The sequence below is a fragment of the Dryas octopetala genome, chromosome 1 (assembly GCF_963921425.1).
Source record: "Dryas octopetala chromosome 1, drDryOcto1.1, whole genome shotgun sequence".
Taxonomy (NCBI): Eukaryota; Viridiplantae; Streptophyta; class Magnoliopsida; order Rosales; family Rosaceae; genus Dryas; species Dryas octopetala.
The window spans coordinates 2,443,199-2,460,386 of record NC_141366.1 but is presented as its reverse complement, the minus strand read 5'-3'; the positions used below and the strand labels follow the sequence as shown (position 1 = coordinate 2,460,386).

At 34.0% G+C, this 17,188-nt stretch overlaps 1 protein-coding gene, 1 non-coding gene and 1 pseudogene across 2 annotated transcripts; 2 read left to right on the top strand and 1 right to left on the bottom strand.

Annotated features, from left to right (window-relative positions):
- Window positions 1–9,085: 9,085 nt before the first annotated feature.
- On the top strand, window positions 9,086–11,410 carry LOC147296356 (uncharacterized). Its single transcript, XM_086241424.1, has 4 exons — window positions 9,086–9,278; window positions 9,671–9,766; window positions 10,073–10,145; window positions 11,119–11,410. Exons 2-4 carry the CDS (start codon window positions 9,682–9,684, stop codon window positions 11,129–11,131), a joined length of 171 nt encoding a protein of 56 aa, XP_086097550.1. The 5' UTR covers window positions 9,086–9,278; window positions 9,671–9,681; the 3' UTR covers window positions 11,132–11,410.
- On the bottom strand, window positions 11,394–16,007 carry LOC147296355 (SNARE-interacting protein KEULE-like; annotated as a pseudogene).
- A 776-nt stretch (window positions 16,008–16,783) lies between these two features.
- Window positions 16,784–16,918, top strand: LOC147296354 (small nucleolar RNA snoR136). Its single transcript, XR_015120108.1, has one exon. It is a non-coding gene; the product is annotated as a small nucleolar RNA snoR136 (small nucleolar RNA).
- The last annotated feature ends 270 nt before the right edge of the window (window positions 16,919–17,188 follow it).

Here is a 17,188-nt window from a genome sequence, read left to right as displayed (position 1 = left end):
CTCCAAGGGGTGACCCAAATATTTTCCTTTTTTATTTACTCTTTCCTTACCATCTAAGATTTGCATTCTCTTATCTGATTAATAATAGGTGCACCCCCAATAAGTGTTAAATTCTTTTTATTCTATAACACTGTATTTGAATGAAGTAATTATAGTTTTCATATAAATTCATAAATGATGAAATTTAAAACTCCATCATTAAATTTTCATCAATTGCATTTTTTATTATTTGGATATATCTATGTAGAATTTAGAAAATTACAAAAATTACAAATTTTATTGTTTAGGTAACGGATGTTATTTAAAAATTTAAATAGTGCAGTGGTAAAAAAAATTTAAATAATTGTAGGAGCTAGAGTTTCCAGTCTTAGGGATGCTTCACGGCTAATATTGATTAATATGAACTTGTTTCATGCCATTATAACTGGAAAAGTCGTCAAATCCATGTCGTAACACACACACAAACATATATATATATATATACACACACTCACAAACTCATGTCATGTCATAATATATATATATATATACCCATATTGATTAATATGGGTGGGTATATATATTCACACACATATTGATTAATATGTTCACAGACCCTGAACATATCTATGTCATAGCATATATATATATATTATATATATGTTTACAAAACCATGTCGATATATATATATATGGTCACCGACCATCGTAAGTCTTGATTAGATTGTGGGCTAACATATATATATATATAATTGTTCCTCTACTTATAAATTTTATTTGCAATCTTTCATAGACCCATGTCTCAATTCACCCAGAGAAAATTCATAGATTAACCATCAAATCATATTATAAATCAGAGAGAAATAACCCATGAGTATTTGCAGGGGCGGATCTACAATGGGGTCAATGGGGTCAATTGACCCCATGAACCCAGAATTGCTGGGCTTGAGACAAATTTTTGACCCCATGAAGATTGGGGTGTTACTGGCAGCAGTGGCAGGCAGAGGGGCAAGAGAAGCAAGTGTTTGTGAAAATGGCAAAGAGAAATGAAGAACAGCTGAACAGATTGGTGAGGAAGATGAAGGTGTCAAGTGTCACGTGAGATGCGTATGTTGTTTTTTGAATTCTAAACTTTCCAAAACGACGTCGTTTTGGCAAGCTAATTAAACCAAGTCTGAGTCCAGCCACACAGAAGACAGAACGACAGAAATTGAAAGTCTGAAACCAAGTCTGCTCTTTTACCTGCGCCGACGCCTGCTCTGCTTGGCTGCTTGGATGCTTGGCTACTTCTCCCTCACGACGCGACGCCCCTTGCTGCCTTGCTGGCTAATTCGGCGACTGCCGCTGCGTGGCTGCGCCTGCGGCCTTCTCACTTAATCTTGCCCCCATAGCAGAAGGTTTCTCGATCCGCCATTGAGTATTTGTAGTAAAATAAAATTAACATACGTGAAAAAGGAAACAAATCAGCAAAATCTCTTCAGCATAGCACCATGGTGACTGATCTCGTTGGGTTTTTGTTGTTCTGCTTCTATTTTTGTAGGAACCAGGCTGCTTTGAGATGTAGAGAAGCACTTATGTACTTACGATTGTTTTTTGGGCGGGATGGAAAAAAAATTTCCGCTTGTTTTTATGAGTAATTTTGTTTTGTTAGAATTTCCAAATTTATTCCCACTTGGAAAAGAGAATTCCTGTTTGCATAAGAATTGTAAAATGACGTCTATTTTGTTGGAATTTAATCTCAAGATTTCAGCTCTATAAATTTCACAAATATTTCCCTCGTAATTTGTGAATTTTTCTATTAATTGGGCCAAAGACGGAACTTTTAATTTTCTACATGTAAAATACTGATTTTTTTTAAAATTTCAAGTTTTTTTTCTGCATCCAAACACTATAAAAATTCTCACTGTAAGATAATTTTTGTTGGCAAATGGTGAAGATAATGGTAAAGGTAGATAAATTCGTAGGATGATTTTGAGGACATTACAAAATCCCCAATACTACTACATGTGTTTCTTTCCCATTACCATGGTTTTTTATTGGCCAATACTACTACATGTGTTTCTTTCCCATTACCACGGTCTTTTTGTTTGTTTTTTTCCAATTTTGAATGATCTTTTTTTTTTTTGGCCAAGCAATTTTGAATGATCTTGTTCTTATATGTATGTATCATTTTTTTTTTTTTTGGCAAGGTCAGGAGTGAACAATGCAGGTGTTGTTAGTTTGCGGGACCAAAACTTGACATAACATAAAGCAGCAATTTGGGTACTAATAGTTAATAAAGACTAGCCCCACTTTGTACAAGTTTGTAAAAATAGCCAAATATTGACCTAATATTTGGCACCAATTCTTAAGACATGACAGGCAGATTGGCAAATCAATAATTCAATACAATATATATCATCAATTAGGTATGAATTATTGGTTTGAAACGAATTAACCCAATTGATCTCTCGAGTAGTCGAGTTCAAATCCCCATCCGTCAATATCATTTGATAATACAAATATAGAGAAAAACAAAATTCCAAATTAAGTCATAACTCCATAATATTTAATTAAATTTGCTTAATGCTTTACATTTTGCAATAACGACTGAATTAATATACTTATTAGATATTTAGTTCAAGCAAATCATAGTCTCACATTATATTGTAATTAATTAGTAGGATATTGGTGGTGGACTACTTGCTTGTCAATTGTGAACGATCACGTACTGACTTTAATTTAATAAAGTCTTTGCTTCATTTTCTGTTTTTTTTTTCTGAAATAAAAAAAAAAAAACATTCGCAGTATCATGATTTTCAATCAATTATATTTGTCCAATCTACGTGCATTCTTCTGATAAATTGTACACTGTACATATCAAATATTGTGGTTTTCTTTGATCAAACTCTGAAATTTATAGGTTTTTTTAATAAAAAAAATTTATAAATTAGGCATGGGACATGTCCTATTTGTTGTGAGAAATATCTCACGTTGAAAATGTGAGCCGTTTCATAATTTGGGTTAGTCCTCCTTTAAAAAAATTTAGACATTCATTCTAAAATCAATTGACAATAAATAAAATAACTTAAATATTTATAAGCCATTTTGCAAAACCTCACATTTTTAATATGAGATATTTCTTTGAACAGCATGCATATGCATGGATAAGACGTATAACCTATTGCACAGTTGTAGAAGTCCCTTTCTTTGGGAACTTTAATTTCCAATTTCTTAAAAGGGGTTTATAGACGCATATTCGGGCACACAGTCTTTTAAATATCAACTCAAAATAAATAGAGGTATATCCGTATATCCCACATGTTGTGTCAAATTATGCTGCCAAAAAAAAAAAACTATAAAATGAATTTGTTTATATCTTGATTATAAAATGAATTGTTTTTATCTTCATTATAAAATGAAATTGAAAGGGCAGTGGCTCTTTTTGTTGATTACTTAATATTTGGAGCAATTTCATTATGGCTTTTGGATAATAGGTAAGCCATATAAGCTTTCCTATATGAGCTAATTAATTTTAAATTACCAGACAGATATTGGTGGCTCTTTCACTATCTGCTTGCAATTGCATATTTGCATATTCTGGCTTTCGAGGGTCCGAAAGAGTTATCTTCTGCACAAACGGCTTCGGTTTGTCACTGACTCGCTGACTTTTGGTAACATGGTCAAGTGCTCCATGTTTAGTTAGAATATTATATATATATATATAGAAAGGTTTTCTTTCAGATTGATCAATACTCATTTATCGTTTAGATTTTAGTAGTTAAACTAGTAAACTTTGCTATTGACCAACAGTGAATCCAAGTTTTAAAACCATCCGGAAATAATATCATATACATATTTTTTTTTTTTTTCTAGCTAGTAGTAATTTGTACTTGAGCTTGCGTTTTGGTTGATAATGAGTTTTAACTTTCTCAAATTTTGTTTACCATAAATCTTGCTCTTCCTTATGTCATTCCAATATGCCGTAATGGGTATATATGGTCATCGAGCATTCGAGCCCAGGTCCCCATCCCATTTTTTTCTTTTTAGGAATTAGCAAATATTCGTCCTCGACCAATAATTCGCAAAACCTAAGGATAAGACGAAGTGGTGGTTGCACATGGGATAATGCATTATGCTTCTTGGTGAATTAAAATATACCTATATATATATGATCTGATCTGTTGTCTGTTGATATCGTATTGTTGATGTTATTGTTACTATTATTGTTGTTAAAAATATTTAACATCATCATCATCCGTTGTTATTAACGTAATCTTAATTAATATATTCTATTAGATATATTGCACATGACGATCACAATGACAATATCGATAACGCACCAAATCTAGATCATTAGATTTTATTTTTTTCTTTTTCATTTCGTGGTCTTAGGTTTTGTTGTTTTTTCTTTTTCTTTTTTATGGGGTTTTTTTTTTCACCTAATCGTATGTGGTTAAAACAGTGAACCCAATTTTTCTATTTGTCTTGACATTTACTTGAACTTTGACTGAGTTTGGTTATTCTTTAATAAAAAATTTCAAAATTATCATGGATTATCAACTGTTGAGAGTGGGTAAGGCCCATTATACATATATGACAGAACAATGAAAGGCATGGACACCAGATATGATATGGGTTTAATTTATCATTCACGTTTTTTGTTTTTTGGTCAAAATTTATCATTCACGTGAATCACATAATGACAAGATATAAAGATCATTCTTAGTAGACATATATAACCATCAAAATAAAGAGAGCAAAAATTGAAAAGAAAAATAAAAACAAAAAGAATGAGATAAATGCATGGGAGAGGATCATCATCATCTGCTAAATACGGTACAGGCCTTATCCTGTTCTTGATTGTAGACAAAAAGCAAAAGGACATATGGCACTTATAATTGGGAGCTAAGGACCAAAATGTTATAATTAAACATGTCATATTTATCTTATTGCTTTGCTGAGCTGGGCTTAGCATGAAGAACAGAGTAGCTTATAATTTTTGTATTATTTATGGGCAAGAGTGGACGAGTAGTGCTTGTACAGTTGTACTTTTATGTGGGGTTATATGCAGGATGGGAAAATGGGACAAGTGATCAGGACTGTCCATGTGTGCTAAATTCAGGTTAAAAGTGCATGTCAATTATTCATACTTATCTTTCTGCAAACTTGTAATTATTGATGGTAGTTTGGGTCAATTACATGACATTCAAAGCTGGACTTTGAGTGGCCAAAAAATAAAAAGCTGGACTTTGGTCTTTCATTAATGCTCTCAAATCAAATTTTTGCTTTAACAGAATAATATACATTTATATACCACAGGTCCACAGCTCATATTTCTAATAAAAGTAAAATTTATTTGTTTTAGAGATTTGCTCAGCAATGCGAATTGCAACTACTAAAGATATCTGACAAAAAAAAAAAAAAAAAAAACTCTACTAAAGACATGATTCATGTTATGGTTTAGAATCTTTAGATATATAGTTTTATTATTATTAATTGCTACCATCATCTGCCTCCTTTCAGTTCTGGCTTCAAATGACCAACTTGGAATTGCCAAAATCTTTCACTCAAAATGTTAGAAAATTTTGATGGGCGAGAATTGCTAAAGCTTAATTGGTTTGTTTTGGACTTTTTTTTTTTGGTGTGTGGCCATGGTTTGTTTTGGACTCTTAATTTGTAGTTATATGTTGGGATACACTTGATAATGGAATCCTCTCTAACCTAATTAAAGATTCCCTTGATTTGTTGCTCTGATTTTCAAAAAGATTCCCCTGATTTGCTTATAAGGAAAGACTATAATCTTCTTAATTGTACTTTAATGGATACTTTTATATAATAAGACATTGCAGACAGCAAAGAATATTCATGAAAGGGTTTGAAACTTTGAGTAACATATGCAATGCACATAATGACAATAAATATTGTGTGCTCTCTCATGTTAATCGTGTTCCAATGAATGCTGATATTCTTGGCTGATCACTAGCAGCTGCATGTTTAATTGCACAATTTTCATGCTTAATTATAGTACAAAAAAATAATTTAGTTTTCTTAATTGTACTCCTAACTACAAAGAACATGTTTAAATTCAATTCAATGCTGAGTTTTGATAATACAGATACAGATTCTCTTATTAGTTTGAAGTCAGTTCTTCTTAATTATTAATTCATTAACCCAAAGAAAAACAATGCCCTTGAGTGGAAATTAGTACATGAAAGAGTATGAATTATTCTTTATGATTGACTTTGTTAATCTATTAAAAAACTCCCCCATTCTCAAGTAAGCACTAATACATTGATTATTTCTTTCTTTTATTTTTTTGAGAGGATAAAAGTAAATTGTGGGGATTTATAATTCAAATGATAAGTGTATTTTATTCTCAAATTCATATAGTAAAAGCTCAATGTGCATCCACTAGCGGATTCACATATAATATTAAAGGTGTCAATTGAGATTATTATTTATAATTTTGTTGATTTTTTTCTTTAAAATGTGAGACAAAATTGTTTGATAAATGTGTTATAAGCTAAGAGCCATAAGTCATTTATGGTCCACCATAACTCTGAATCTGTAGCAGTTATTATCAAACTTTTGGCCTTTATTTATGGGCCGTGTATGAAACTTTTGTGACATATATATAGTTTAATAAGACTGAATAATGTGAATAGTTGATGATACCATTGATATGCGATGATCCGTGTAGAAGATGGATATATGTGGCGTAAGGAATCCGCTGCAATAGTTGACAATTGGGATCAATAGTTATCTCTCACTTTGAAGGGGAAACAATAAAAAATGAAACCCTAATTTGGTGAAGTATTATTGCGATACTTTTGAATGAAAACGATTGACAGTGCAACCACCGGTTGCTGATCACCTTCTAGGCTTCTACAGTCCAAAGCGACACTGCCAGACTACCAGTGCCATTCAATAATTTAATTACTTTTGTTTGGTAGGTAAGCTCCAATCAAAATTAAAGCTTGCGAATGCAAAACGACTAGTCGTAAATAATTGGAGCCAAATTTTCTGTCTCTACTCTCTACTCTACTAGTCGTAGCTAGGCCTTAGGCCTGACTCTACTCTTTATTATATTACTCACAAATTGCCATGGCGTGCGGCACACGATTGGGTTGCGTGTCTAATGACCGATTAGTGACGTGGCACTTGGAATTCTCTCATTCTCTAACCAAAACTTTGATATCATTTTAGATCATACTAAACAATATTATCTAACAAATAACATGCTTCGGTCCAAGTTTTTTACACTTACACAATATCTGATCTCCTCCAAATTAATGGTATTCAGAATAAACTAACATAAACTATGCAATATTATACGTTTCACTTTATATGAGAGTTGAGAAATAAATATATACTCAATTTCAAAACATCTTTCTTGTTGAATTTTATAACTAATGAAATTATTCAATTATTATAGGAATTGAAGCAAGATAATAACGCCAATTTCAACAATTCATTTCGTTCAACACAAATCGTATCCTTTGTTTAGAGGCGGAAATTATCAAAGTCAAGTAAAAGGGCTTTTCACTTCTTTGTGTTTGGCTTCTATTTCTATAAGTAAAAGCAACCACTTGATTAAGAATAAATGATCTGGTTTAGGATTTTGTTAATCTGGTTAATTTTTTAAGTTTAGCGTGAGACATGATATAGTTTGGCGTTTTGCTCCGATGGAAATATTCCACAGCAAAGAAAAGGGAACACCTGTCTAATATGAAAAAAGTGATGACAATAGGGTGATGATAATGTTTATTATCGTTAATTGTTATTATTTGCATGTTGGGATTCTTTTATTTTTCACAAATGGGCCGATGGATTGTATATTATAAGCAAGAGTAAGCAAAGCATGATAGCTTATTATAATTTTTGACACGTTATGTTAATAAATTATCAATTAAAACTGTTCATTACAACATGGTGTCACTTATATTTTTGTTGTTCTTTTTTTTTTTTTTTAATGAATCACTTAATTTGTTACTCAACCATATTTTAGGTAGATAACATATAAGATTGTTTGGCAAAATAAAATTAATCTAACATATCCCATGGCTAGTGTCCTATTGTTAGGTAGTTTAGCAACATAAATGTTTAAGCTGTCAAATTGTGAATATGAATCATACATTCAGACAAAAATTAACTTAAACTAAAGGGTTAAATGCAAAAATAGTGCACAAATTTTATTATAATTCTCAATTTAGTTTATTAACTATAAAAAATGTCAATTTGGCCCATGAATCTCTCAAACAATAATGCTAGGTGTCCCATATTTTTTCTCCCACATTTGTATCCCATCTGATGTGTCATTACTTTATTAGAAGGGTATTTCCTTTTTCTTTTTTAGGTTTTATTTTTTAATTTTTAGTGTCCAATGAATGAATGCCATGTAAGATGGTATGGAATTGTGATATAAAAATGTGGTAAGTGTAGCATTACTGATCTCTCAAATTGTACCAAAGCAACACAAACATTAACTTCCATAAAAAAAAAAAATTAACTGAACTAGTCATGTGCACAACATGTGACTGCATTTTCAGGGATATTTTAGTCTATTCATCACATTTTGGCTTAAATTTTTTTATGAAAGTTAACGTTTGTACTGCTTTGATACAACTTGAAAAATTTGTAGACCAAATTGACATTTTTTATAATTAATTAACTAAATTAAAAATCACAACAAAATTCGTGAACCATTTTTATATTTAACCCTAAACTAAAAACTTTGGCAAAGGAAATAGTAAATAAGGCAAGCTAACTCAGTTCAAAAGTAAGCCACTTTTTTGTTGGGTCATAAAAAGTAAGCCACTTTTTTGCCCAATTATGATTACGACCAAAAGCAAGCCCCTAATTGCCACAAATTGAACCCTAGTAGGAATTTAACCTAATGGGCCTGAAAAGTTCACAATGGGATGATTTGGTTGGAGACTTGCAGCTGCAGCATGATTTTGTTGACTTGTAGAAAATGAGTAGTAGTGGGCCTAGTGAAATGGGAAAAATCAGATGAGCTTTAATATGGGCCCACTTGTCAGAATTGGGCTACTTTGATAGATGGGCTTTAATATGGGTAAAACCCAAAACGTGTCAGCGAAGGGGACGACGCTACTGCTGGAATTGTCCTACTCAGTTCCAGACTTCCAGGTTTAGATTTCTGGTGGGCTAATCATAAACGACACCGTTTGCCCCATATCAAAAGTCCTCTTCCATCCCCACCTCCCCTCTCTCTCTAACTGTCGCTCCGGCTCCGTTCATTGTCGCCGAACCCGCCGCCGAGCTAGCCCCGGCCCGCCGTCCCTTAGTTTGAACTGGTGAGCAATAATTAGTTTCTCTCTATCTCTCTGTTTGGTTGGTGGGAAAGGTTTGGGAAAAAAGGTTGAGACTTTATAAAATAACTGATCTGTTTCTGTTTGGTTGCTTGTTAATAAAAAAATAATGTGCAAATCATTACATAAAACAAGGATTTGTTACCCCTAAATTTCCTTTGATACAGTGAACGACTCAGCTCATTCCTACTATATTTTGCTGGAAATTGCCTGAAGTGTTTCTTTTCTTGTAACCCAAATTTTCTTTTATTGCTGGAAATTGCATGAAGTGTTTCTTTTCTTGTTGATTTACTCATATATATATATATGGGTTTGTTAACTTGTATTTGTTGAGAGACATGTTAACCTGATACCAACCTTATGCTTATTGTTTGTAGGTTGTAGAGCCATGAATTGGGTTCAACGCAAGATCTATCTTTACAATGTCACTTTTGGGCTCTATATGTTGGATTGGTGGGAGCGTTATCTTTTCAGTATCCTATGCTTTTCCCTTTTTCTCCAATATGCTTGATACTTGTCTATGCCTCTTATTTTGAAGTTTCTACAATGTTGTCATATATAAGCTACATAAAAAGTTTGTATTTTTGGTTATCATGATTTTGTAATCTTGTGATCTTAATGAATAGTGGTATAAATGTACGTTGAGGATGTAATGTTATGATTAACATTCAAGATTTCAACTTCATCTCCCACTATCCTTGATCAAATTTAGTAGGGAGTTCTCTCCCTTCCTCTGTGCTGTTATAATATTGCACTTGTGAGTTCCTTAATCTTGACAGATACTTTGGTCGTTGTGTTGATGTGGTTCATTCTTTACAACGGGTCACGATCTGTAATAGAGTTTTGCAAGAGGTATTATTCTAACCTTTTTCTCTTGGTGGATTGCATGAGGTGGTTGCATTTTATCTTTCTCTTTATACTAGAACTTATAAACATATACTTGGCTATGATGTATTTGGATTTCCTGAAAGAAACGTCTCTCTGATACCTGATTTGGGTTTAAGCAATGGGACAATTGATAATGTGGAATTTGACTGTCATCTAGAAAAGAATCAGTTCTTGGTTCCAGCCTTCTTGCCTTTGGGAAAATAGATCAGTTGTGGCATTAAAGTTCTTAAGGCTAGTTCGAATGTTGAATTTTGTTGGTATACCTCCTCTCTAATCTTCTTATCTTTTATTACATAACTGAAATTCCTTCTTCATTGAAGCCACTGGACCCTCTTCCATGATGGGTGGTTTGTAAAATGCTTGAATTAGGTGTTGCAGTTGTCCTTTTCTTTTCTTTAGAGGCTTCATGTGCTACAAACTCAAAGCACTTTGGATAAACTACATCCGAACGTGTTGGAGGGTTTACATCACTTCCCATCAAACAATTTGGATAGATTTTTGTGGTCTTCACTTACTGTTGTGGAATTGTGGTCTTCACATGCTTTTTTCTATTTGGCCATTAGGAAACATACAAACAGAACTGTGGATGGTGAAATCACTTATGGCATTCCAAAAAGGGGACTAGCCTAATTTTCAGAGGTGCTTTTCGAGTTAGTAGAGATACCCAAGTATTTGTATAGGGCATCATACCATAAACCTTTAGGATCTCGATAGAAGAGATGGATTTTGGACTATAAAAAATAAAATAAAAAACTACTCTCGGGAGAGCTATGCTTTGGTTTGCTATGTTCTTCCCACTGAAGCAATGCAAAATTTTCAGTATCTTCTTGCTGTATGTTCTTAGAAGCGCTCTAAAATCTGTGTTTATGGACTGTCAATAGTTGAACTTAAAAATCAAACTGTAATTTAACTTTTTCTTCTACTATAATAATTTCAGGCATCTATGGTGAGGCCTAGAGGAAGCATCGACCTGGAAGGTCGTGATAGGATGGAGTGAGGATTTGTATGCAGTTAGCCAGCTTCAGAATGTATTACACTCAGTATTTAGATTTGACTTGTGAAAATGTTGACATTGTGAGAGCAATTGTGCATCTCCAACCCATTCTCAACACCATTTGCTCATGTTTTGGGCTTTTATTTCACTTGATAATGATGTATCAGACAATATTAGTCCTGCTGTATACTCTTGATAACATTATTCTAACAGAGGATTTATGTGTTGTGGCAAACCCTAAGCTCTGATCTAGTAGCTCCACTTACTATGACTACAAATATGCGTTGGCCCATCTTCTTCCTTGAAGACCCATCATCATCAGACTTCTGCCCGGCCCATGTTGGTGTCCGTCTTGATTTGATTGAATGACCAACTGGACTGCTGCTCCTACTTGGATCATTCAAATTCAAGCATGGATACTCTTCCTTTGACAGTTCACCTTTGCTAAGTTTTTCTATAACTTCCTGAAATATTTAACCCAAGATTTTGGAAGATTTTTTGTGGGATAATGGGTTGGAATTAGAATAACTCCAAAATTCGATTCCCTCCTCCAATGTAGCCAAGAAAAATTAAGGTAGCTAGCTACGTACCTCTATAACGGGATGAAAGCGCGAAAGCTGCCATGTTTCTTCTTCTTCCTCAGTTGGACTTGGATGTAGTTGTTTCCTTGCTGCACGTTTCTTCTGAGAAGTAGTCAACAAGCATCTAATAGATGCAATCAACTCAAATATTGCTACAATCCATGAGATTGAGTGGTACAAAGTTATTAATTAGTACAAACCTCCATGAGATTGAGACCCTCATCACCTTCAAATATCTCAGGATCAATGGCTGCAACAATCATCAGCAACCGCAACTTCAACTTATTTTCACGACTTTTACTGTCCTGCATGCATAAAAATATATATAATAGTTGATCACAAGGAGTCTGGTTTATTTGTCACATACATGTACATTTTTTGTATTGTTCAAATATTTGATGACATCTTCCACTCCCGCATCTCCAAAAATAAGATCCTGCTCCAGCTGCCCAATTTTCCCAAGTCCAAGCTCCTTGATATTTCTGTGAACTTCCTCTGCCATCTGGATCACCGATAAATCAAAATTTAACTGAAATTTTTGAGTATTGTCAACTTAACTATTGGAATTAATTTTATAAATCAGATTAATCCTAACCAATTACCCCAACATGAAGGGAGAGCTTGTCGATTTGTTCTCTATATTGTGGCAATGCTTGAACCATCTTTTGCAAGTCCCTCGAAGATACTGATCTCTATACAACATATATAACAGGTCAAATTGGCATGCTTAATTGATTATGCTTTAAAACTTTAAAAATTAAGAAATTTACATACAAAAATAAACTTATAGATACACACCAACGTACCTTGAACCATAGAGTGGTAGTGCCGCCTTACTGGATATCAAGTTGGCCGATTTCTCATGCAACATTTCACTAGCCTGACAATTAAGCTCATTCATTTGTGATCCTTTAAAAAAAAATTAAAAAGAAAAGAAGTAATTATATATATATATATATAAAATGAATTATACGTACATGTGCAATATGTGCATGGCGAAGCTGAAGCCAGACAGGATCATCATGATCCCCTAAAGCCAGACATGGCACATGGCATCTATGTCCATTCATGTATGATTGGCGCAATGAGGTCTACAGATCTGTCGAGGATGAGCAAGTCGCATGTTTCTGTCTGAGGGAAGCTGGGGATTGTTTTCTGGTATTTCAGAAGACAATCCCACACCCCAGCAGCCAGCTTTGTAGAAATTAAGTCGCGAAAACTGGTCGCAGTGGTGGCATCATCGACTGACTTGTCTGCTTGGTACCTCACAAAAACTGTGGCAATGCGAGCACCTATCTCATTCAAGCATGCATCCCCTAATTGGTGTCGTGAACCCTCCTCATCATCATCCCCATAAACTACCTCTAAAGCACTCTCGTTGTTCGTAACGAAACCCTGCAAGTGCAAACAAAGACAAATTGTGTCCAATTCGACCTTTCTGTTATTCTTCATTTGGTTTAATACCTCGATATAAATAGATACAAACATATCATATATATACCCGCCTGTCTATAGGGAAGTACTCCAAATTCATCTGCACATATATATTTCTCCAAATTAGAATTTACCTAGTGAATGATACATGAATTAAGTTGTGCAAATTTATATTAATTATCAATGTATATTCAAACAATTCCAACAAAGAAAATAAAACAAGTACAAAGTACCTCTTTCAATGCAGCTATCCGAGTTAACACAGTTGGATCATTCTTGATGTGACTAACCAATTCTTTTGAAAAAAGTGAGCTGAAGAAAACAAATGCCCTAATAATTCACAGAGAAGAATGAATCAGACGATTCAGACTTAATTTCATATGAGAACTATAATCACACAATTACAAGTAGCTAGGACAATCAACATAATTGTTATACGTGATAGAATTAGAGCATCCAACCCAAAACCATTGGCAATGGGTGGAGAGGCCCAAGACTTATAAGCATATATACTTAAGCTCTAGTTTTCCGATGTGAGACATTGCTCCACATTACTCTCAACACGCCCCCGCACGTGTGGCGAGGTTTTAAGCCTTACACGTGAACAAATTGTAGGTGACGTGGGAGCACGTGTGACTGTTGGGCCTTACACGCGGATAACCAAACTCTGATACCATGATAGAATTAGAGCATCCAACCCAAAACCAATTGGCAATGGGTGGAGAGGCCCAAGACTTATAAGCACATATACTAAGCTCTAGTTTTCCGATGTGGGACATTACTCCACATTACTCTCAACAATACGTACCTCTTGTATAAGGGTGCTCTTCCAGACGTGTCAGTTGGCATGTCTGACTTCATTTCATATATGAGATGTTTGAAGGCCCTTTGACCCAAAAAAATATTATTAATAAAACAAATGACCAAATTCACAGAGAATAATCACACAAACAAGCTAGTACTCGAACAATGAAAATAACTAATAAATAAATATATATTACATATATCTATATTCCTGCACATACTTCTTGAATAAAGGTGTTCTTTTTCTTTTTGGGTCCTCGTATAAGGGTGCTCTTGTATAGGGCTAGGTCGGGTTGACCGAAAAATCGAGGCCGAGCTCGAAACCGGCCCAACCGATATCGAAAAAAATCGTACTGAAATAAAACTGTACAGGAAGTTCGGTTTGACTACCGAACCGGGAGGTTCGGACTCGGTCCCGGTTCCCATATCCTTAAATCGTCAGTAAACCAAACCAAACCGAATATACTTAACAAATCATTTACATAATTCATTTTTATACATTTCTAATAAATAATTTATAATTTTATATAATACATTTCTATAATTTATATAAAACATATATAAATTTATAAACCCCTATAATTTTAATTTATATGTTTTTTAATATATATATACATATATATAAACTAATTAAAAATACCCTAAACCATAATATTAATATATGATACTAAATTAGTGAACGGAGTCAAGGCCCAAAAATGGCCCAAAATGTGGCTCAAAACATGGCCCAACATGTGTTCAATGTAGGCCCATGACCGAGCTGAGCCGACCGAATTCTTCGGTTGACCGGACATCGGTTTATCGGCTTACCGGTCTCGGTCTTGGTTGCCATGGAGGCTTACTGGAGGGGTTCGGTTCGGTCTTCGATTTAAGGATTTCGGTTCGGTTACCGATCCGAACCCACCCCTACTCTTGTAGACATGTCTGACAACAACATCATAACACTGCAAATTAAAACCAGAGAGAGAGAGAGAAAAGTTAAAAGTTAATAAGGAATTAAAAAAGGGCAACTAGGGGAAATTCCAGCAGAACCATATGTTAGTGTGAGAACAAAAAATCATTGAATAATTAATCATCGTTAATCCAGTCAAATTAGGTTAATAATGTACTACGGAATAATTCAGTACTACTATATATTAGGTCTCAAACCGGACGTGAACCAAACAATTGTTTTACATTACATTGACGTTAACAGTGAAATAAAATTAACCCAATTCAAAGATCGAATTCAAAAAGTATAAGTTAATAAATTACTTCTCTTGGGAAGGCTGGATGAAGTATATGGCATCCGTGTCTGGAAAAGGCTGTCTTGGCTTGTTTATGACCTCAACCACTGCATATATGTGTAGCAAAATGCAAGTGATAATCAAATCAACAACGTACTCAAAATTAAATAATTTAAAGCATATATATTTCATGGACTTAGGTCCTTTAATTTTGATTCTTACATGAAACACCTTTTTCTGTAATATCAGACATTTTGCACGCGTAATTAATTATCTTAAGAGTAAGTTCGTTCACAATAAGCACCTACACACAATGACAAACATATACAAGCTAGATTCAAGAATTAACCATATGAAAATTACACTGCCAACAACCTAACAAAATAAAAGATGTATGAAATTTTTTACTCCATCATACCTTCCAAGTTGCTTTTGAGTCACCCGTTTTGCAAGACCCAAACATTTCATCCAATAATCCTAAAACATAAAAGAACCAAAACAGGGTCAATTACAAGGCAATAAGTCAGCAAAAGGGCCATGCAACTACTATTGCATGAACATCGATATAGATATGTTTGTAAATTTGAATATGGATCTTATATCTACTACTATTGCCGATATTGTCATCTTTGAATACTACTAATTATCAAATTTGCCAAATTGAAGTAAATTAAAATGAAAGTGAGCGAGAAAGAAAGGAAGGGAGGGACTCACGTTCGCGGGTGATTTGCTTGAAATTCTTGTAGTTGCTGCCATAGGAAGATGAATCGGAGTTCGAATAAGACATGGTCTAAGTTTTTTTTTTTTTTTTTTCTTTTTGAGACTTCTCGAATAAATAAAGCCTATTCGAGAGAAAAATAATCCAAAAAAGATTAATTGGCAACTTAGGAGAAAACAATTTGTGAAACATTCTGAATTAGTTCCATAGAAGGAATGTGAAATATTGGGAGAGTCCAATTTAAATTTAAACGTCCAAATTATTTTGGTTAATAATCTGCTAATTAATAAGCATTTACGCGCAACGGCTAGAGTGGTACAAGCACGAGGATAATAGTGTAAAATCCTTCAAACTAGGGTAGTATTCGAGAGAAAAGAATCTGAACCGTTGATCCACATGGGGATGTATAAGAAAATAAGGACCGTCGGATCGCTCCTCCCCTCTCCTCGTCCTCTATATATTTAAGCATGAGAGCGCCGTTTACATCCACACCCAAATCCATCTTCTTCTTCTTCTCTCCCTGTATGTCTCCATTGTTTTTTTCAGCGAAGCGTTTTGTTGGGTTTTGATGCGGTGTTTATATGATTATTTATGCTTCACTATCTGGTCATTGTGGATCGATTCAATTCCCAAATGACTCGTTCCCTTGAAGCAAAATCGATCGTGTTGTGTTTCTTAAATCTCTCCCTCAACTGGCTACTGTGGGAGATGGAGAACATTGATGCAACTATATTGATTTCATAATTTCTTCAAATACCCAGTTCGTAAATTTCAGTCTCTCTTTTTTATTTCGCCATTTTTCTCTGGGTTGTTGGGTTTTTTATTTTCTTTTTATTGATTCATAGGGCTTCACGTTTTCTGAACAGCATGCACTTTGATCTGGTTTTGTGTGTGCTATAAGTGAAGCCAAGAAAGATGTTCTCCTCGCTATCTAATGCTGTATTTTGTGTGTGGTATTTGGACGTCGGAGAACTAAATCCCCTTCAATTTTATGCAGTTTATTTTTTCTTCAAGTTCAAATGTTTTATCTAAATCAACCAGATGCGGATGAAAGGTTTTAGCTATGGATTCTTTGTTTTTCAACAAAAAAAAAATGCCATTTACGAGTTTTGGGAACATGAAACTCTCAAGCAAGCCTTAGCTTCTTTTCTGATGCAAAATCATTACTAGGCTTAGTAATAATTGGCTTCTCTATTGCCAAAATTAGTGAACAAATTAAATTACTAAGATAAATATAAATCACAAAATAT